Source organism: Pipistrellus hanaki (assembly GCF_964339955.1).
Source record: "Pipistrellus hanaki genome assembly, chromosome: 18".
Classification (NCBI taxonomy): domain Eukaryota; kingdom Metazoa; phylum Chordata; class Mammalia; order Chiroptera; family Vespertilionidae; genus Pipistrellus; species Pipistrellus hanaki.
In genome coordinates this window covers 24,552,472-24,576,610 of record NC_140520.1, presented here as the reverse complement: position 1 = coordinate 24,576,610, position 24,139 = coordinate 24,552,472, and the positions used below count along the sequence as shown (strand labels likewise).

At 37.1% G+C, this 24,139-nt stretch overlaps 1 protein-coding gene across 2 annotated transcripts in view; it reads right to left on the bottom strand.

Annotated features, from left to right (window-relative positions):
* Positions 1-24,139, bottom strand: part of PLA2G4A (phospholipase A2 group IVA) — a 123,912-nt gene that overhangs the window by 14,202 nt on the left and 85,571 nt on the right. For both annotated transcript variants that reach the window (XM_084865519.1, XM_084865520.1), the window contains 6 exons: positions 23,661-23,775; positions 17,922-18,059; positions 17,741-17,833; positions 15,230-15,301; positions 10,278-10,520; positions 4,891-5,075 (listed from right to left, as the gene is read on the bottom strand). In XM_084865519.1, the coding sequence (XP_084721645.1) occupies positions 4,891-5,075; positions 10,278-10,520; positions 15,230-15,301; positions 17,741-17,833; positions 17,922-18,059; positions 23,661-23,775 (846 nt within the window). The remainder of the gene's footprint in view (positions 1-4,890; positions 5,076-10,277; positions 10,521-15,229; positions 15,302-17,740; positions 17,834-17,921; positions 18,060-23,660; positions 23,776-24,139) is intronic.

Below are 24,139 nucleotides of genomic sequence, written 5' to 3'. Positions count from 1 at the left end.
GAAGCAACTAACGTAAGATACAAGAGATAGAAACTATAATTTAGAAGTCATTATTCTAAGGTGGTTTTTTTTTTTTGCCATTCTCATTTCTAATAAAAGCATGTTGGTATTAGGATCCAAGAGCTTTGTAAAGCAACATGCATGAAAATAATTTTCTATGTCTAATCGTGTGTTGAATTTACATAACATTTTGCAGTTCTTGTTAGTTCTTCTTCACTAAGAGGTTACAGGCAGGGGAAGGGTGGGTGGTTAGGAAGAAATCAACCTAAGAACTTTTATGCATATATGCATACCCATAGGGTGGTGAAGGCCTAGGGTGGGGAGGGGGGGAGGGAAGTTAGAACACTTAGAAGAGGTCAATGGGGGGGGGGGGGAAGGGGACATATGTAATACTTTCAACAATAATGATTAAAAATAAATAAAGCACATATATAAAATGAATGTTGAATATTTGTATTCATCACAAGATATATGTTTCTCAAGGACCAATATAGGTTTAGTGGGCTGAGTGACAGTCTTCTAAAAAATAAGTAAAATTAGCCCTAGCCAACTTGGCTCAGTAGATAAGAGCTTCAGCCTTTGGACTGAAGGGTCCCAGGTTCGATTCCAGCCAGATGCTTGATCCTCATCTCTCATTATTGATGTATCTCTCTCTCTCTCTCCTCCCTTCCTCTCTGAAATAAATATATTTTTTTAAAAATGAAATTAGAAAAAAAAAATTGCCTTAACCTTATTTGGAAAAGGGATTTTTGTAAGTGTAATTCAGTTAAGGGTCTGAAGATGAGATCATCATGGATTATCTGGGCGGGCCATAAATCCAATGACAAATGTCCTTCTACCACGTAAAAGTGTTGATAAGAAGAAGAGAAGGAAGAGACTGAGATTGGAATTGTTCGGCCACCAGCCAGGGAGAGCCTGGCGCTACTAGAAGCTGGGAAAGGTCAGGCGGAATTATCCTGTACAACCTTGGGAGGGAGTGTGGCCCTGAGGACTCCTTGATTCCATTTCTGGCCTCCAGAACTGTGAGAGAGTGCATTTCTGTTGTTTGAAGCCACCATGATGGAGGTGAGTTGTTATGGTGACCCCAGAAAATCAATACCAGAGGTAAATCTGGAAAAGCTACAATTATTAACATGGGGTTCTCTTTATCAGCCACAGTGGGTTGATGCCCACAAAGCTAAGTCTGGTTTGGCCATGATGGTGTGAATCAATCTAAAAATCCTAAGTAGATCATATGTGGAGGTGCTAAGACAATGATCAGGCCCTAATGTCAATAAATAAATCAAGTTAATATGGAAAAACACTGATTCTTTCCCCATTATTTGTGGGTTTAAATGGAATTTTTACCCTGGGTGAAATATCGGGAGATAAAGTTCATTTAGATACATTACTTCTTTCATTTTGTAAAGACTAGTTCAAATTTCCTTCCTCCTCTCTTCACCTTCCCCTTCTCTCACTGCCTCTTTCTTTTCTCCCTCCTTCTTTCCTTTTATTTTTAAGAGAATGAACTCATTGTTCTGGATTCTGGTCACTAAGCATTTAAAAGAGCACTGGAAAACTGAGCTAGATAAAAGGCAATATAATGTACGATAACATAATTTACAGCACAATAACTCTAATCTATTACTCTCCATAACATTTAGTAAGGTGAAAGGGAAAAACATCTAGTTGTAAGCTCTGAATTCTTCTATCTTCTTTACTTGTTTCTCAAAAGATCCAAAGGTGTTTTTTCCTAATTTTACAATCTGATTATTTTGTAAATGAAGACCCTGGCTTACATTCCTGGTCAACATTAAAGAATAATCCTATTAGAATAATTCCTGAATGGACCCTAATGGTAAGCTAAATTTGCATGGCATATACCTAAGTTATTAAATGTTCGACAACAAAAAAATGACAAAATGAAACATAGAGCTGCTCTTAAAAAATCAAATAATAAGAGTATTACTGAGATTCACAAGGCTCTTTATATCTGATCTATTTATTAGGGTGTGTCTATTAATCTAAAAATAAATGGTATCACAGACATTGATGTGATCAACTTTCAAGGCTAGTTATAATACAGATATAATAAATAAAATGGTTGCCTTTATCAAAAGTCCAGATATCATCATTCTCTATCTCCCTGACAAGATCTGAAAATTATACTTATGAATTGCTAATAATAGTAGCTGTGAAATAAAGTTAATGGTTCTAATATTTTGCCTAGCATTTATGGTTCGCTTTTTAAAAATGTATGTTTATTGATTTCAGAGAGGAAGGGAGAGGGAGAAACATCAATGATGACAGAGTGATTAGATGCCTCCTTGTATGCTTCCCACTGGGTATCAAGCCTGCAACCTGGGCATGTACCCTGACTGGGAATTGAACTATGACCTCCTGGTTCATAGGCTGATGTTCACTCAACCACTAAGCCACACTAGCCGAGCTATGGTTTGCTTTTTTTTTCTTTTTTTTAATTACAAATGACATTCATATTTCAGTCTCAAAAATATAAAATTATTCATGATTTAGTCACCTTAATAAAATCATACTGCATATATCCAGTTATTACATTGGCATTTCTCCTCTCCTTCCAAAAGACTTTATGTATATTTCTCATCAATTTCTAAACCTTATTAATCATATCTAAAAAGTAAAGCAGTGTTAAATAAATTTTTGCATATTCACAATAGAAGCATTATGCTGTGTTTATAATGTTTAAAATTTTTTTTACTGGTATAGGGAAAAAATTCCTGATATAATTTTAAGTAGAAAGAAGAAGTGCGCAAAGCTATGTGATCCTGGTGCTCACACACATGCATAAGAGGGACTAAAAGAAAATACCAAAATGTAAGCAGCTGTTGTTTACAAATAGCAGAAGCACTTGAGATACATTCTAAATTTCCAAAATTTTTACAATGAGCACATATCCTTCCGAATTAGAAATAATAAATCAAAGTACAGTTACAAACTAACAAACTACAGTGGTTCTTTTTAGATATACAAAACGATATTCTAAAACTTGTTTCCAATTTTCCCAACACCATTTATTGAATAGACTATCTTTACCTTATTGTATGTTCTTGCCTCCTTTGTCAAATATTAATTGACCATAAAGACGAGGGTATAATTCTGGGCTCTCTATTGTATTGTGAACATAGATTATGTATTATGGAATTGTATACCTGAAACCTGTTTAATTTTATTAGCCAATGCTACCCAATATATTCAATAAAATAATAAAATAAAAATAGAACTTCCTGATGAAACCGGTTTGGCTCAGTGGATAGAGCGTCGGCCTGCGGACTGAAGGGTCCCAGGTTCGATTCTGATCAAGGGCATGTACCTTGGTTGCGGGCACATCCCCAGTGGGGGGTGTGCAGGAGGCAGCTGATCGATGACTCTCTCTCATGACTCTCTCTCATCGATGTTTCTAACTCTCTCTCTCCCTTCCTCTCTGTACAAAATCAATAAAAAATATTAAATAAATAAATAAATAAATAAAACTTCCAACAGCAGCTCTTAGAAGTGGCAGATCTCTGATTTACATATAAAATGATGGCACAGACATTTTTATACTCCCGAAGGTGATATGACTAAAAGTTATTTACCACTGAAACCACTTTGGCTTAGTGGATAGAGCGTCAGCCTTCAGACTGACGGGTCCCGGGTTCGATTCCAGTCGGGGGCATGTACTTTGGTTTCGGGCACATCACCAGTGGGGAGTGTGCAGGAGGCAGCTAATCAATGTCTCTCTCTAATTGATGTTTCTAATTCTCTATCCCTCTACTTTCCTCTCTATAAAAAAAAATCAATAAAATATATTTAAAACCAAACCTAACAAAACAAACAAAAAATTATTTACCCCAGAACTAGCTTCTAAGCTGTCACCTCAGAATCATCTACTGAAATTCACCTCCCCACTGCTGCTCAAGACAGCCTGCTCTTGGTTTTCACAGTCACCCACTTTGGCACTGTGCCTCACTGGCCTGTGCTTGGATTACAGAGAAGCCTCCTTAATCTTAATCTTTTGTCCTCCACTCTCCACTCTCAGATTAATCATCCTAAAATTCCAATCTCATGAAGTCATTTTCCTGCTAGAAACCTTTCACCGAGTCTCTCTTTTCTATCATCTAATTTTAAATTCTCCCCTAACACCCTTCCAATGGGAGCTTTATATCTATCACTTCTAATTAGATCATGCCCAGGTGTCTCCGATGTGCTTATTGCCATCTTTGTACCACCTCTGTGATGTTTCCAACCTGTCCCATTTATTTCCCTGCTCATCTACTCAGATGCACACCAATGTATCCTTATACAAATCTCCTATCAAAGGACGTCATGCATATTTCTCATCCATTTCTAATCCTTATTAATTAAATCTAAAAAATAAACCACTGTTAAATACTTACATAAACCCAAATTACTATTTTACAGTAAGTTTCTTGGTTTCCTTCAAAATGTCTGTTAGGTATAAATTTCTCCCAACACCCCCAAAGCTAAAATGTTATGGAGATCAAGAACCGTGTTTTAGCCGAAACCGGTTTGGGCTCAGTGGATAGAGCGTTGATCTGTGGACTGAAAGGTCCCGGGTTCGATTTCCGTCAAGGGCATGTATATTGGTTGAGGGCACATCATCGGTGGGGGGTGTGCAGGAGGCAGCTAGTCGATGATTCTCTCTCATCGATGTTTCTAGCTCTCTATCCCTCTCCCTTCCTCTTTGTAAAAAAATCAATAAAATATATATATATTTTTTAAAAAAAGTTCTTGTAAGCAGAAGAGGGTTTGAGTACTCTTAATGTAGACAATAGGCTAATGAGATAAGAAATTGGAATAAAAAAATCAAGATATTTACAAGGCATGCAAAGAATGTGGTAGATAATAGAATGCTACATAAATTGTTCTTACCTTGAAAGGAGGACTAGAGTCACTTGGCCTTGCAGAAAAGTCAAAGGAGATGATGAGATCGACTCCCCTCTGAGGCCTCAGGATCAAGGGGTAAGGCAGGTTAAATGTGAGGCCACTGTCCACTATATGAATCTTTTTACTTTTGACATCCAGAGGCTCATATATTTGCTCAAATTCATCAGGATCTTTTAAGAAGAAAAAAGGAAGAATGAATTAAACAATCATTTATCATTACTTAGGATATAAAAATAATTTATTATATAAAGACTAGTAGCCCTGCGCATGAATCCACGTGCCAATAGCTCTTTGCGGGGCTTGGCCACTCTGCACACTCGGCCCAGAGGCCCATCCACAGCCGGGCATGGAATACTTGCCTCATTGCTGCAGTGACGAAGCAAGCATTCCACCTGGCCACTCATGCTGCCCACTCTCAACGGCCGCCCCCCTGGGACTGGGCGATTTGGGCAGGGCTGAGAGGACTGGGCACCGTCATCTTGTGGCTATGGGTGTTGCCATCTTTGTGATGGAGTGATGGTTAGTTTGCATATTATCCTTTTATTAGATGGGATATAAAATAGAATCCCATATGGCAAGGCTTTGAAGACAAACAGAGCTGAGCATGACTCCAACTTCAGCAACTGATAAATTAATGATTGTCTTTAGCTCTTAGTTTCTTAATCTGTAACATCCAGGTAAAATAATCTGTCCAATTAAGTTGCTGAGGGATTAAGTAAGATAATGCATGGAAAGTACATTTATCAGGCCTTGGCTTTAATTCTAAGCTGTGCAGCATGAGATATTAATAAGATATTAGCATTACATGGGTCTTTACTGGTTTAAATACATTACCTCATACATTATCTTATTTAAATCTTATTATAGATGTGTGAGGTAGAGGAAATCTATAAATAGAAGATAGAATAAATTAATCTCTCAAGTGATACAACTGGGGAGTGGCAGAGTCTGAATGGGTATCACACTGCACCTCTCCAGGTGATTGGAGTTCAAGAGAACAATCCTCTTTTAAATCCAAGATTACATTTGAGAGAAAAATTGTTACTAGTATGTGGACCAATTCCCAACTCTGGCATGTAACTAAACACCATGTTTCCAACCTCTAGATAAATTGACAGAAAGGCATGTTTCAAAGCATATAGTTTTGCAAAATATCACCAGATAGTCTATACACAAAGTAAGAATTCCATGATCAAGTAGGTTTGAGAAATATAAGATTCCATGGCTGAAAGTAATGGGCAATTATATTGTGCATTCCCTGTTCTCCTTACTGTGCCTTGGACTTAGAGCACTTTTTAAAAAATGAAGATGCTACTTAACCCTCATATAGGTACCGCTAGTTTTTTCTATTCTGTAAGTGAACTTGGAGTAAAACGTGGAGATGGTTGCATTCTCACTAACCTGCAGTTCCGTCAGGATCAGGTTGTTGGGTTTTAGTTTTACTATCCTCTCATTGTTTACTGAGGCTAATGCTAAGTTACTGCTCAAGATTGTCCAGCCAATATATAGCCCAGCCGGATTCCAATATAGGCCAGTCTGCTTTTAAAGTGTTATACCCGAGGCCCTTTTAGGTAGAACTTCTCAGGCTCATTAGAGTATCCCATTGCACTGTGAAGAAGGGGATGAAGTTGCTGGTTTTTTCAAAATTTATTTGAACTTGATCCCCATTTATATATATAACATCTGCTAAAATGTCATGGAGAGTTTAAAAATGCCACTATGGGAGCATATCCTCCCATAATTCAAAACATACATGGTTTCCCAACCTGTAAATGAGTTCATCTGTGTCTTGGATAGGTATGGAAACGGAAACACGCTATGTTTTATAATTATGACTATTTCCTTAAAGTGGGTCAGCCGTGAACATTTCCGAAGGTCATTTTATAAATATATCACACAGATTCCATTTAGGATGCGCAAATATTTGGAAGTTTGTGTTTTGAACTCTGGCCTGAATGATCTCGTGTCTCAATTTCTTATTCCAGATGGTGTGTGTCACAGTCAACAGGGTAAACACAAAATTAAACAGAGAAGTCATGTAACTAATGGACAGCTCCTCCAAAATTAGCTTCCATCCATATACAACTGTTCTGAAGTAAACAAATGAGGGGGGTTTATCGTCTTGTTATTTTTCTTGTTTTCAAAAGATTGTCTGCAAGGTGTAGAAATTGGGACAGAAAGAAGGCACTAATTTTTCTCATTATAGGTTGAAAGATGGTTTTAATTATTCTAAGATGCTCATATTTTAATCGGTTCAAAAAATATCATAAGGTAAATGAAAATGGAAGATTTTCCCAACATAATATATAGATTAGATAAAAATCTTAATTCTCTTTTTGCATAATGAGGAGGGTAAAAAAAAAAAAGTATGGTATTTTATGCCGAAACCGGTTTGGCTCAGTGAATAGAGCGTCGGCTTGCGGACTGAAAGGTCCCAGGTTCAATTCCGGTCAAGGGCATGTACATTGGTTGTGTGCACATCCCCGGTGGGGAGTGTGCAGGAGGCAGCTGGTCGATGATTCTCTCTCATCGATGTTTCTGGCTCTCTATCCCTCTCCCTTTCTCTCTGTAAAAAATCAATAAAATAAAATAAAAAAGGATGGTATTTTAACTGTATAATACATAGGAGTTTTAATAAAACTTTTATGAACCGAGATAATTATAGTTTATGTTAAATTCTTCAACTTTTCATCCCATACACATGGTAATCTTAAAATATGGAAGTAACTGGAGAGAGATAAACAGGGAACATCTTAGTAAGGGCATTGCCTGAAAAATCACTTTTGAATTCAACAAATTCAGTCTAAAATGCAGTCATTTTTAGCAATATTAGACTATAAATAAATTTGAATAAACTTGACACTGACTGATCTGGATTTCCGATTAAAATCAATTTGTTATGTACATTATTTTTCAAATAGATAAATACAAAGTGAGTGAAATAGAATTCTAACAGGAGACATTCTAAGGAATTAAATGTAAAGTTCTTTCCCAAGATCATGAATTTAAAACAACTTTAGATGAAAACAATTCAAAATATCTCAACAAACTTGAAATTCACACTTAACTGAGAATGCTATATTTCATCTAGCAACCCTCGGTTTGTATTGAAGGTATATATAACCAGATATAACCTATTGTCTTAGACTTTGATGCCATAAACATAACACAAGGGATAGTAAGTTCCACTCTCTTGTTTAAATCACACTTTTGAATCTACAGTAAAGAAAAAATTGTAAAACTCCCAGGAAGTTGTTACAATGTGGAGTGCAGAAGTGCAGAAGGCAAGCGTGCTGTGCAAACCACAGAGGAGCCACGCTGGGTGACGCGATCTGAGCAATAACGTAAAACAGATGTAATAAAGCACACACAGAGGAAACGTCCATTTTTACATCAGCAAGACAATGACTAATAAAACTCAGGGCCAAGGGGAAGGCAGTGGAGCAGAAGGGAAAGGCTCTGAGGTATGTCAAGAGGCCTGTCTCCACTCTAGCTCTGCTGAGTCATTTTAGGCAAAGATGAGCTCTAACTTCTGTAATCTTCCTTTACTGTGGAGTAAAAATTACCCAAGAACCTTTTTAGCGAGTCTAAATACCCTACAAAGCTAAATTTGTTTGAAAGCCCTCATCATTCATCCTTAAAGCCTACGTTTCTAAAGAAGACACATTTAACTGATATTATAATGGAAATGAATATAATCAAGTGTCACAACTTAAAAAAATAATGTCATGGACTGTAAGGTCAGGTTTTTTTTTTTTGGGGGGGGGGGTGAGAGGTTGGATGAATTTATCACAAATCAACTTTCATTCTATTGTACAGGAAAACGTTTGGATTGAAGGTATATAACCAGACATAACCTATTATCTGCGACTTTGATGCCATAAACAACACGAGGTGCAGTAAGTTCTACTCCCTTTGTTTAAATAACAGAGGTAACTTTTCTTTTTGTAATTTCCATCGTGGTCAAGCAACACCACAGGACCAGCACTACCAAAACAACAAAACCCAAAGCCTTGTTCTAATTCCATTGTATAGGTATGATGCTTAAACAAAGTTTTTGGAAAAAATTCCATTGATATTTTTATAGCATCCAGTCAATGTCCTTAGAAATGATGGAGAAATGACATCTGGGCTGTTAAAGGAAAAATGATGGTGTGATGAAGTAGAAAAATGTAAGATGACAGGATCATTACAAGAAAGATTATTAGTATTGATTAGTCACCAAGGTAAATTTAACTTTTAATCTAAAACACGGATGCACAGAAAAAAAAAAAAAAATTATTCTTGGGATTTGGCCAAGAGTGAGTGGGTTCTTGCCAGCTGGCCTTAAGGAAGTTAACTAATGTTTCTGAGAAAGAGGGCCAGATACAATAGCCAGACAGGCACTGCAGACTGGCAAACTTCACTCCACGCCACCCACGGCATCTCCTGTCTGACTGTCCGGCCTGGAGAGTCAGGCTCAGGACCACGGTTACCAGACTCCCTTACAGCTCCAGTCTGAATCTGCTGAGACTGGTCGCTGGCCAAGGAGAAACACCCACGTGAGATTTGAGGAAGTGAGGCAGAGGTTATATTTCTGCTATTTCTATTGCCAGGCACAGTTGTGGGGGCGTTTGTTTTAACTTTTCATTCCAAACACATGGTAAGCCTAAAACTTGGAAATATCCAGAGCAAGATAAACAGGGTCTCTCTTAGTAAGGGCATTGCTTGAAAAGGCACTTTTCAATTCACTAAGTTCAGTCTAAAATGCAATTGTGTGGTTTTTTTTTTTTTTTTGGAACAACGTAAGCATTCTTATTAAATGTATTGGGATGACATTGATTAATAAAATTATAGAGATTTCAAGTGTACAGTTCTATGAGACATCATCTGCATAGTGCATTGTTTACCACAAAAGTCAAATCTTCTCCCATCATTTTTAGCAATGTTGGTCTGTAAACAATACATTTGAATAATACATTGACCAAACAGCGGTTATTCTGACGTGTTTTTGAAATCATTTTTGGAAGCTTCGTCTGGACCTTGTTCTTCCAAGTCTTTATAAACATCTAACTTTGTAAACATCTAATTTCCTGCTTTAAACCCCTTTCAGTTAAACAAGGGAGTGGGCTTCCTGTTTTCTGTGAGTGAAACTTGACCAGTAGAGAGAGGATCTAGGTCCGTCTCAATATTGCAATGAAAATGTTTTATGCTGACATGACTATGCTACTTCCTGTCCAATGTATTTTTCTGAAAATAAAAACACAACAACAGTTATTTGAAGCCCTATACATACTAAAATGCATGCTTTTGTAACTGAGTCTAATCGGGTTAGTAATAAGGAAGCAAGATCTCCTGGATTAGCTTCCCCGGGTTACGTTTTCTGTGCTTACCGGTGACAGCTGCATCCAATTCATCTTCCTCCCAGGACTCCTGTGTGTCAAAGTCTCTGAAAGGAGACAGTGGGTAGGATGTATTGAGATTCAAGCCCAACATGAAGTTGTGCACCTTCCCAGCACGTCCCTCTCTGGTATTGAATAGTGTTGAGTCACTCATCAAGGCCATTATCATACGCTGGACCCAACTTGCTTGATAATCGTTTTGATATTCCTCTTCAGCATCTTCAGCTTCAGTACCTTAAAAAAAAAAAAAAAGAAAAGAAAGCATCATTATACAGATTCCAAAATTCATTTTTTAAAAATCTTCGACGGACAATTGAATGTCAGAATTAACAGCTCTATGGCTTTTGATTGAATGATTATGTGCATAAATTAATACACTAAATATTTCAGTTAACTATTTTTGTCCTTAAATTGATCTTACTTTACCCTTTACCTATAGTTAGTCTAAGATTGCATTGTTGACAGTGTCACGTGGTCTAATCTTAGATTTCCAGGCAAACTTTGCTTCTTTCTCCCCTTCCCCATCCTTTTCTTTTCTTTTTTCTTTCTTTTTTTTTTTTTTTTGCCTTATTTACACAAACACAAATAAACACACAATACACACACACAGGGAAAATCCACAGTACCTTATCATCTTTATTTCCTAAGTTTCCTTCTCTCTCCTGTTTAATAAACTTCCAGAAATCATGTAAACTGAACACAGACAACGGAAGGATTCAACACATATTTCTCGCTCAATAAACACCCTTATAAACTGTCATTTCATCGCTACGTATAGAGTTTGGCTTTTAAAAATCTGTAATTTAAACACTAAAATGGTTTAAAATTCATCAATCTTCCCAAAGAAGCGGCTTTTAATCTTCCTTAAAACCTATGCACACATCACTACTACTGGAAAGCTCTGCTGTGTAGTTACTTAGAGCGTTGGCTCCATAGTCAAACTGCCTGGATTCCAACCCCTTCACCCCTGTTTCCTAGTTAGTTAACCCCTCTCAGCCAACTCAACAGAAAACTCTGTAGGGTTGTTGTGAGGATTAGCTGAGTTAGTGCATTCATGTAAATTCCTTAGGAAAGTGTCTGGCTTGTATTCAATTTTTAATAAACACTATTTACTAGTAGAAACAGTGGTAGTAGCAGCAGAAGCAACAGAATAACTATCAATGTCAATATTATTTATTCACTACCCAAATCTGAGAACACTGCATGGTACAGTGTGATGCCAGCCTGCCTAAATCCCTTCTGCTCAGATTTCTGGAACTCTGTATATAAACATACATAAAACCCTCTCTCTCTCTCTCTCTCTCTCTCTCTCTCTCTCTCTCTCTCTGTGTGTGTGTGTGTGTGTGTGTGTTTTGAGAGAAAAGAGAATCTATGCTCAAACTTCATAATTTCCAATAAATGTTAACTAAACACACATGAACCGCAATACACACTGGTTTTTATTTTCACAAAGACTAGCTTAACTGAACCAGGTAAATGAAGTGATCCTTCAGGAACCAATCCAGATGGCTACACATTCACTAAAAAACAAACATATTCTTTTCTACTCCTGCATTTTTCTAATGCCAAGTATAACAAATAAAATATTTTGCTAGAACAAATCAGGCTTCAGAATGAGTGATTTGTATCCCTAGGTACACAGGATATGAATAAGATATTCAATCATTTCCCAAAGATCTGGAACTGCTTCATCAGCAGCAGCAGCATCATCAGCACCATCATCGCTATTATATTTATGAGATATACTCCACTTCTATAACTCTCCTTTCCTTGTGATATATGTGGGAATGGTATAATTTGTGACACAAACCCAGCAGTCAACAGAGAAATGATATCCATTGCTTACAAGCTATTTCTATTTGCTGCCTTTTACAACGTTAAGCCCTATTTATACGTTTTCTAATTTGATGATTTCAACATTTCTATAAGAGCAAGTAAAAGTGATGCCAGCATAGGTTTGAAGAAACTAATGTGGAAAAATGCCTAAAGACCTTAATCAAAATCGTATGGATAAAAATGAAGGAAGTTCAAGAGAATGAAAGGATAGCCACACTAGGAGAATATATTTTCAAAAGATACATCGATAAAAGACTGTTATCCAAAATATACTTAAGACAAACATCCCATTATAAAAATGGACAAAAGACCTCTGTAGAAGAATATACAGTTGGCAACTAAGCATATGAGAAGATGCTCCTCATCATATGTCATCAGCGAAATGCAAACTAAAACAACAATGAGATAACACTACCTACTTATTGGAAGTGCCCAAAATCCAAAATACTATCAGTACCAAATGCTGTAACGATGTTGAGCAATAGAAACATTCATTCATTGCTGGTGGGAATGCAAAATGGTACAGTCACTAAAGATAGTAGTATGAAAGTTTCTTACAAAACTAAATTATACTTCTATCTTATGATCTAGCAATTATGCTTCTTGGTTTTTACCCAAAGGAGTTGAAAACTTACATCCACACAAAAATTTGAATGTGGATATTTATAGCATCTTTATTCGTAACTGCCCAAACTTGGAAGTTACCAAAATATTCTTCAGTAGATGAGTGAGTAAACTGCAGTACATCCAGACAGTGAACTATTATTCAGCACTCAAAAGAAATGAGCCATCAAACCATGAGAAGACATGAAGGAAACTTAACTGCATGCTACTAAGTGAGAGAAGCCAATATGGAAAAGCTACATAGCATATGATCCCATATATATAGCATTCTGGGAAAGACAAAACTCTGAGGACAGTGAAAAAAATCAGTGGTTGCCAGGAGTTGGGAATGGGGACAGAGGGATGAATAAACAGAGCATAGAGGACTTTCAGGGAGGTGAAACTACTTGGTATTATGATATAATGGTGGATACATTTATTTTATATTTGTGAAAGTGTATAGAATATATAGAATATCCAGAGTGAAGCCTAAAGTTTGGACTTTGGGTAGAGATGATGTATCAGTGTAGGTTCATCATTTATAATACTGTACCACTCTGGTATAGAATGTTGATAGTGGGAGAGGCAGTAGGGGAAGGAGGGAGATGCAGGGGATATATGGGCACTCTGTTCTTTTTACTCAATTCTGCTATCACTTAAAACTACTCTAAAAATAAAGTCTATTTAGAATGAAATAAATGAATATTAAGATATAATACAAAATCATCAAAAACATCCTGAATAAATATCATTCTCCAATCTAGGCTGATACTAAACCATATTCAGTTGGTTCTTAAACTTCTCAGCCTTAAGATAAGCATCCAGTACTTCAGAGACGATCAAATGTACTGATCGATGTTTTACTTAATAAGTGACAAATCATTATTAGATCTACTTGATAGTCCCTAAATCATGACATGATTAATTCTAGACATGCTAGGCATATACTCACTCTCCCCAGTGTACTGGCTAGCTCCCTTCATTAAAAGGAAATTAAAAATTAAAAAAAAAAAAGACGTGAACAACCAAAATAATTTAAATGACCAATATGAAGGAGCAGAATTTAGACTCAGTTCTTTCCAGAGCAGGGTTCTTTCAAGTGGGGTTCTTGCCTAAGGAGCTGAGCTGCCATAAATACTTAGGCAAATTATTGGCTACATAGGTCAGGAGGACAGTAGGCAAGCAGGGTCTGAAGCCCAGATTGTACGCCACTGGCCATCTTGTGCCTGGTCAAGAGCTTTGTCTGCCCAAGGAAGGTCCGTTCCCTTTTTACATTTTCACAAGAAGCTGCACACTAAGCAAGCTACGGGCCTGGGTAGCTGCATTGCCCAGAGAAGGCACCTCTGATGTGCACAGACTCATCTTGTGAGAAAGTAACAGCCCATTTATGAAAGAGAACTTTAATTTTAGTATTAACTCAGCAAGGATAGAACGTGCTCTTTTGTTATCTATAGCATGGCAGGTGGAATTCCTTATGTTTTGGACAAGAAAGCACTTAATGCCTTTTAAAATGCATATTCAGTCCTAACCTGTTTGGCTCAGAGGATAGAGCGTCAGCCTGCGGACTCAAGGGTCCCAGGTTCGATTCCGGAAAAGGGCATGTACCTTGGTTGCAGGCACATATCCAGTAGGATGTGCAGGAGGCAGCTGATCAATGTTTTTCTCTCATCAATGTTTCTAACTCTCTATCCCTCTCTTTCTCTCTCTGAAAATAAAATATATTAAAAATAAAATAAAATCTGTATTCAGACTCTAATAGGACATGTTCACCCAGCTGTTATCAAAGCTTTTCAATTTTTGTTTTGATGTTTGTTATGTTTTGTTTTTGTACAAATAGTTGTATCAAACACTTTGTCAAAACATAAAAACACTCCATTTTCACACATTTGCAACAAATATGCTGGTCCTTGCCTTCTCCCTGCCCTCACTCCATCACTGACTTTCCTGATCCACATCAAGCTAAAAGCTGTCTTGTTGAAATGTAGACCACAAAGTAATAGATGTAACAAAGAGTTCTCCATAGTTCTACCCAACTTGCCCCCTTCCTACGACATGAAATGTTAGCAATGGGATAAAGGCACAGGATGAAGTGAGAATATAATTTTTCACATGTTATTTAATAATATATTTTTCAAAGACAAAATTTAGATTAAAACAAAACAAAACAAAACAAACAGCTAAAGGTGCTCCCCAACCACTATTTCCATGCTGAAAGCCCAGTTCAATAATCAGATCCAAAACAGAACTTAGTATTTCTAACACCTCAGTTTGTTCTCCATTTGTTCAACTGATAATATTTTTGAGGTATTAAAAAAGCAAGAAGGGATGTTTCTGTGTTGCATATTTTATTGCACATACAGCATCAATTCTCTCTCTGAACTGAAAGCTGTGAGGCTACCACTCAGTGCCTTCAGCAGAGACTGCCGTGAGCACCTGGAGTGACAGGTCAGAGGCAACATCCTTTCCCAATGGACTTCTGCCAGAGAAGGTCCCAGCACTCTTACCTTTGGGTCCTTGTGATTCATCATCACTATCCGAGCTATCATTGCTCACAATGTGCTTTGCTGTAATATTTTCTGTGGAAAGAAAGAAAAACAATTACAGAATTTCAGGTGCCAAGACTCACAATTAAATTTACTATATGGGGGCCTGGCTAGTGTGGGTCAGTGGTTGAGCCTTGACCTATGTACCAGGAGATTACAGTTCAATTCCCAGTCAGGGCACATGCCCAGGTTGCAGGCTAGATCTCCAGCAGGCTCCAGGAGGCAGCCGATCGATAATTCTCTCTCATCATTGATGTTTCTATCTCTCTCTCCCTCTCCCTTCCTCTCTGAAATCATTTAAAATTTATAAATTTACCATATGGAAGTAACTTCAGCAAACCCACAGAGTGAGACCTGCTAGATTACTAGTACAAATTTAAATCAATAATTGGCATGAATTTAGATCAATTTTTCATTGGAAAACAAAATTTCCCAGGAGAGGAAAAGTTAATTTAAAATTTATTCATTCATGACTTAAAGGGAAGAATTTTTGTTTATCTTAATTCTGACAGAAAGAATAGCTTGATTAAAGGAAGCATATCATTATATAAAAGTTGTTCTTCCCCCCAATCAAATATGTTTAAGTAATGTTTGTAAAGAAGGTAAATGCAGAGTGAACCCTATAGAGGGGGCTCCAGAGCTGTTTCATCAAAATAAATGAAAGTGCCTAATATAAGGTATCTTTCACTTTCAATAACACTGAACATTTTCTGTTGAAATGTGCCTTTTGTACTGAGAATTTGCCCTTCCTCAGAACACAGTAAGAGAGTAGTTTTAAAAACTAAAATAGAAACTACAAATCCTTAAAACAATGACACAAGTAAAAGCTATACCAATAACTAGTCTTTTTTCAAATAAAAAGTACCTAAATTATAGGTACACAGACCATTGTTTTTAATCATCATTCATAGAAAAATCAAAACTTCTTTGGACACATATAAAAACCACTTTCTATATAGTAACTTATTTTTTTTCTTCCATTAGTCAATCAACTTTTTTTTTTTAAAAGAAACTGGCTCCAAATTCATAATTTTTTAGTAATAAAATCATTTGGGGGCTTTACACTCAGAGAAATATAGATATAACACATTATTCTGCATATGTTTACTATAAATGAATATCATGTATTTAAATGATCAAGATTATATACTGAAGGGATAATAAATGCTTGAAGCAATAGATTGACTTTTGAATTTTTAGATTTCTTTCATTTTACTGGTATATTATACATATGAAATTCATTAAAGGAAAATATTCACTGGCTAACATAATTATTCATTTCATGACTATTATAGAAAAGTACTAGTAATTTTGTTTTAGAGAAGAGGAGGGATATAAGAAATGGTCCATTCCAGTGTTATATGCATTAGGTGTCTTTTAGGCAGGACAACATTTTCTTTCCTTTAAACATTTTTGGGGTCATATTCAATACAATCATTTAAGAAGATGGTTCACCAAAATATTGCCTTCTTCCTAAGGAAATTTTTATGATATAAATAATTACATATTCTAAATGTATCTATTTCATTTTAACTTATCTGATTGTGGTCCAATTCACCTTTAAGTCTTCTTTTAGAAGAAAGAGGGGACGTGGGGAGGGAGAAAAAACAAACACCCCTTTAAGAGGTAAACTTTGGTTGGCCTGCAGATAAAAGAACCACCAGGAGTCTACCGATTCCCCTGTCACCTCTCTGGTCTCATTTCTGGAAACCCTTCTGTAATCTGAGGTAACGGGCATCCTGCTGGCCAGGGTTCTCAAGTTCACCATATTCCCCCTAAGTCTGACACACAGAACAAGCAAATAAACTGCCAGACCGCTGGCCTCAAAGGGGACGCCTCACACCAAAGAATAGTCTCAGAATGATTGAGTGTAAACAGTCTCCTTTTCCTTGGCCTCCAGCCATTGGTGCAACCACCTTCAGATGTGTTATTTCAGTCCTATTCTCTTCCGGCCTTTTGCGGGGAAGAATAACAAGCCTTCGGTTTATCTGGATTATTCAACAGATAAAGTAGACAGAGAAGCAAGTCCCATAATCTGTGGTACTTTCATTCTCTTCTCTTCCCCCACCCCCTGAAATCTTCACATAATTCAGAGAAGAGTTAGTCATTTCCACAAAATTAGAGTTGATAATAAGTGGGATATAAGGATCATTTGCATAAATGAAGTCAGGATATTTCTGCAGTATACACTCTGCCTTGTTACCCTTTGAGAATGTGGCTCTGCAGTTAAGTAATGGACATATAATTCCTAGGAAAAATTTGGGCTGACTCAACCAAATTACCGGTAACTTTAGAAATTACAATTTTTATGCTGATTTAATTTTCTCTATGTATACATGTTAATGCAATTTATCAATATTGCCTTCTTCCTAAGGAAATTTTTATGATATAAATAATTACATATTCTAAATGTATCTATTTCATTTTAACTTATCTGAGCATAGTTATCATTTAAGCACATTTTGGCAATACCTAATTCTTCCTCCATTGTGGAACCTTTATTGTGTGAGCTGGAAACTCCCAAGACTCTGTTGAACAATATAGAAAAGGCACTGCCCCAGACACCTAAAATAAAGCAAAAACAGAGACTATCTTAGAATGCACTGAAGTTTAAAACTGTCAGACAAACCAGTGGTAGATTTTGATCACTTACCCATTAAGAAATGCAAGGGGTTTTCTTCATATTTCTTTACAACTTTCCCCATAAAAAATTTGCTTCCAAATAAGTCAGGAGTCATGAAAGTACCATATTTTGCCATGCCGATCTCATATGGAGTAAACTCAACCCAATCTGAAAGCATTAAAAAAATTCAATCCATTCATAGAAAATATTACAGAAATGTGCACAGTTACAGATCACTTCAACAGTGATTATTCTCATTCATTTATTTAAAATATTTTTTTTTAAATTAAGCAAGTGCTTATTATGTATATGGCATTGTCTAGAAGTTGGATGGGGATGGAACTAATCCTATATAAGAAAAGGCTATATGAAAATCAACCAAATGTGGAATGACTGGTTGCTATTACATGCACTGACCACCAGGGGGCAGATGCTCAATGAAGGAGCTGCTCCCTGATGGACAGTGCGCTCCCACAGGGGGAGTGTCGCTCAGCCAGAAGGCCTGAGCGGGCTCATGGGCTCAAGGCTGGTGAGCACAGTGGCAGAAGCCTCTCTCGCCTCCGCAGCAGTCAGACATCCCCTGAGGGCTCCAGGACTGTGAGAGGGCCCAGGCTGGGCTGAGGGAGTCTTTCCCCTCCCCAACTCATCCCCCCCACACACACTCCCAGTGCATGGGTTTCATGCACTGGGCCTCTAGTCCTCTAGTGAATGAAAAAGATGAGAACACAAAAGGGTCCCTTCTAATTTGCACAAGTCGAGTAATCGTTTGCATTTAAAAACTCAGACATCTTTTATAAGTCCATATGAATTCTAAAGACTGGAAAACTGAAAACTGCTAACTCGGATTTGAAATCCATGAAGGAGATAGAAGAAATTAAACTCTTCTGGTAATGCAAGCAGATTATGAAAATGGATGAAAGTGTTTCTAACATTTGCTTTTCTTCATCCTTTAATTTTGCTTATTAACCATTATACTAACTGACCCAATTACAATGCCAAGTTTTCTTTTTTCTTCTTTTTTTTTCTTTTTTTTAAAATATATATTTTTATTGATCTCAGAGAGGAATAGAGAAAGAGAAGGAGAGAGAAGCATTAGTGATAAGAGAGAATCATTGATTCTCTGCATGCTGTCTCCTGCATGCCCCCTACTGGGAATGGAGCCCGAAACCCAGGCATGTGCCCTTGACCGGAATCGAACCTGGGACCTTTCAGTCCACAGGCCAATGTTCTATCCACTGAGCCAAACCAGTTAGGGCTCAATGGCAAGTTTTATGCTGAATGTTTCAAGAAACACAAGGTGAGGGTCAACAGGGTATACTTTCTAAGGGCCAAGGCTCTGGAGCCAGAGCCCTGGATTCAAATCCCATTCTGCTGCTTACTAACTGTGCAACCTTGTGCAGATTATTTGTGTTCTCCGTGTTTCAGTTCCCTAATCTGTAAAATGTGAATAAAAGCAGCAGAAAGTTTGCAGAATTACTGTGAGGATCTAATGAGTTAAGAAATGCGAAGAGCCCAGAAGGCATAGCGCATTTTAATCACGAAATAGATGGTAGCCAAATTCTGTATGTCTATGGCTATAATATGAGTAATCACTTTCTGAATCCTAATGTATAAAAAAGAGTTCCAGGTTTCTGACTTCCACTTCTTGCACTTGCCACTCTCTCAGTCTTCCCCCTCTTGAGAAATAGTACTGCCTTTCATATAGTCACTCTTCGTACTTTAAAATTATCTTTAATTGTTCTCTTTCCCTTATATCTCACATACAAAATATCAAGTTCTGTAGTCTCTATCATCGGATATGGTTAGGAACTGGCCACTTATCCATTTGTCCACCACAACCATTCTGTCCAACCCCCATATTCTCTCCCCTGGGTCTCCACAACAGCCTCCTAAAATGTCTCTTCTCTCTTCCCTTACTACTTTGTTGATACCCTGTAGCCAGAAAGAATGCTTTACAATGTAAGTCATAGCACACCGGTGCCAGCTGAAAGCTTTCCAGTGACCTCCCTTTACACTGAAAATAAACACATGGCTAGCAAGGCTTCATGATGGTCCGGCTCATGCTCCCTGTCTGACCACACGCCCTAACCAATCACCTGTCACGTTTGGTCTTGCTTCTACACGTCCATCACACAAGCCTTTTTAATGTTCCCCATAGAGACCAAGTTCATTCCCACCTCGGTGCCTTCATGCTTGCTATTCCCTTCTGCAATTATAAGGCTGCTTCTTAGTAACCTTTAGTTCAAGGTCTTTGTTACCATCCTCCTTTAAGTCCCACCACCATCCACCCCTGAATTACCAATAACCCTCTGCCCTCCTTATTTTTCTTCAATTTTTTTTCCTTTCTGACATTATAACATGTCTATATATGCTTACTCAACAATCCCAAATTCAAACAACTCCAAAATGCACACTTTTTTTTGCTAAAGGTTACTAAAGGTTACTAAAACCTGGCCTGAGTTCATTCTATTTAAAAAAAAAAAAAAAAAAAAAAAGCCTTAAAATGATGTGAGGCAGAATTTTTATTTATCCAACTCAATTTAAATATTGATACATTCTCCTGGAGAAATCACTTTATTTAATTATAAGACCCTAATGAGAATAATATGCAATATACACTTTAAGTATTTTTTAAACTTTAAAATCTAAAATATTCTGAATTCCAAAATATCCATCCCCAAAGTATTGGAAACAGAATTGTGAATGATGTATATTTATTCTACTTTTGTGAATGAGATAATGAAATCACAGTTGTGATGACAACAGACTTATAGTTCAAGCAAGGCTAAGGGCACGTATACCCTTTACCAGACCGTGATATATTTCAGTGATTTACAAGGAGTCAGCGAAACATGACCAGCGATTAATCAGGGGCTGCTAGGAAAATTGCTGTATCACCCTATCTCTGAATTTCACATCCCTATCTTGGGTGCTGACGCATAATAATTTCTCTAGCGATCTGTTCTATGTTAATGCTGTGGCTTGTGCCCATGATAATTATAGACATTCTCAAGAGGGAAGATTTTTTTTAAAAATATATTTTATTGATTTTGTACAGAGAGGAAGGGAGAGAGATAGAGAGTTAGAAACATCGATGAGAGAGAGTCGTCGATCAGCTGCCTCTTGCACAACCCCTACTGGGGATATGCCCAGAACCAAGGTACATGCCCTTGACCGGAATCGAACCCGGGACGCTTCAGTCCCCAAGCCGATGCCATTGAGCCATTTGCTGTCTAAACCTTTCTTAAGAAGTTGTCATGGGGGCATTTGACTATTAATAATTCCTTTGCTGTAAACCCATACATTTCAAACGTGAACCTGTCTGAGGCACCTCCTTCCACTTGTTTCCAGTTTCCTGGAGCGCTGGGGTAAGCCGTCAGCACATCTCAGCACATCCCACTATCGTTGCCTGGAAAAGAATTCATCACTTCCCCTCCCTGTCTAGCTCACTACGGTATCACAGCCTGGGAGGGGGGGCAGGTGGGTGGAATTCTTTTAACTGAAAGCACTCACATCTAATCATCAGCACACCTCATCTGTCACCCTCAGGCTTTCATTTTATCTTCTCCCCTCTCTCCTTATCAGTATCTCCCTAGCTTTAGAACCTCATTACAAAAACACAGGGATAGCATGGCTCCTACTTTCTACCTTTGCCAATCAACCCACGTGAATCACCAAAATACGTTTTTCAAAAACACTGCATAAAGAGTTATATTGCTCTTCATCATAACTGAATAAAAACATGTCTGCCTGGAATCCAGATTTTTCTACTGTTTCGCACTAATGGTTTCCCCAAATGTACCACCTACGCTTCACCAGCTCATACCACGGCTAGTGTTTTTTTTTTTTTTTTTTTTTTCTCTCTTTTTTTTTTCTCTCATACTTTCGGCTTCCCTTCTGAGCTCCTGCTGTTTTACTCAAAGATGACTTTTCACCTCCTTATGATAAATCCTTCCATGAGGTCATTTCTATGACTATACTCAATATCTTCGATAACTTACACTTACGTCAGCTCTACAACTTTAACGGATAATAATATTCTATGTGTATAGCTCATTAATTTTCTTATGGGGTTGTAACTTTCTGAGGAAGAGTACCACAGTTCTACTCTTTAGTGTCTGTGAAAGAACTTAATCTGATGTCGATCCATAAGTTGTGCTTAGTAAATGCAATTTACTGACCAATAGATATTTGAAAATGAAAGTTGTAAATCCCATAGGCAGTGTAGTGAAGTGGAGGAGTCAAAAATGTTTAATAGTTTAAACAACTAATGTTTATTTGTTTAAGATCTTCAAAAAAGGAGAAAATGTTTAAAACTATTCTAAGAGGGAAGAAAAACATCATCTGATATTGTTGAAGTGAAGTTGGTAACACTTCTGTAAGCTAATGAGCTTCTTTGATTTTTAAAAATATGTTGCAAATATTTCCCCTTTTCCCCTTTGAATATCCATTTTTCATCTAAGAGAATTTCAAAGGCATACATGACTCCACCTTTTTTTTTTTTTCCTCAATAACTCAACTGCTTAAACCTTCATGACGTGCATCTTTGAATGTCTTATCTGGGTTCAAGATCCAAGTAAATAATGTTTGATGGCTTTTGTCCAACTCTGTTGGAAGAAACAGCTTGAGCCCCCTTATCACAGAAGCTTAACAATGAAGGTTAATGGTGTATCTCTTATCTCAGTAACAACATGGAAGCTAGGCAGATGGCCCAAATCACACATATCTAGGTTGTAAGACTACTAATGAAACATAAAACAGGCCTTTTCTTACTCTGGGTAAAAAATCCCAAATATTCACTTGCTGAAATATAATTAAATATTTAATTATTTTAGTCAGACTTTCGATTGAGAATGGCTGTTGATTAAAAGTTCAGAATAAAAAGCATGTGAAATCATATCAATCATAATAAGTGATAACCTAATATATTTTTACTAGAGGCTCAGTGTACAAACTTTGTGCATGGGTAGGGTCCCTAGAGGCTGCCATAAACTACTTGAAATTCTTGCCTGAGAATAATCAGTTGAGGACAAAAAAAGTGAGAATTTATAAAACTGCAAAAGGATTGTGGATATAAATTTGTTAAATACATGCCATTCACAGTGATTTTTTGAAAGCTCGTTATGAGTGACTGATGTCACTAAGATACTTTTCCTAAAAATACAAGAAACCTCAGCAGCCACAGCCAGAAATGCTATCACACTGCAGAGCAGAATGAGCAGAGGCCCCCAGAACTATGTCACAGATTTTTAGAGCACAGGACAAGAGGTGAAGCTACCGAAGAAACAGGTGTTTACACATCTGAGACTTAAGGAAGTGAGGCATTTTGTTCAGCAGCTGCCAAAAGTTTAGATTCATACATTGCAGGTGCTGAGTTATAAAAATTAATAGACATGTATCATATAACCTAATTTAATAACAATTTCAGCAGCAAGCAAGAGAATATGCATTGCCTGAAAGCACTAGGCATACTATCTTGTTGAACAGCTTTTAAAATGAGTAATTTAAAATTGAATGATTGATTATATTTATGATTTACTTTTTATCATTTATTTTTTAGTTCACTAATATCAATGAAGATATATTAGTAACTAGTTTTCTGGAATATTCTGTACAACCAGAAAATCACCTAGCTTTCGATTTTCAAATGTTTTTATGTTACAGAAGATATATTAAAATAAGCAATTGAAATGGCTTCCTCTAAAGAAAGTCATTGGAAGCCATAGTTCAAAGGTTCCAGGAAATGTTCTGAAAGAGTAAGCGACATACCTGCAAACATCAGTTCTGAAACATCGGGCTTGACATGCAGACAGGTGAAAAGAGGTAAAGGACACTGGGCCGTATTGACTTTCTCCTTCAAACTACTCAAGGTCATGTTCATTCTCTGTCCACAGAAGAAAAAAAGAAATGGTTTAAATATACAAACAGAAACAGGTAGAAAACAATTTAAAATAGTACTTCCAGGCTAGTGTAGTGCAGTGGTTGAATGTTGACCTATGAACCTGGAGGTCATGGTTTGATCCTCAGTCATGGCATGTGCCTGGGGTTATGGGGTCCATCCTGAATAGGGAGTGTGCAGGAGGCAGCCGATCAATGATTCTTTCTCATCATTGATGTTTCTCTCTCTTTCCCTCTCCCTTCTGCTCTGAAATAAATAAAAACGTATTTTAAAAAATAGTATTCCCAATCAAGACACTTAAATTTTTTATAATAGAAATAATTCTTATTACTCATAGAAATCTCTGGGC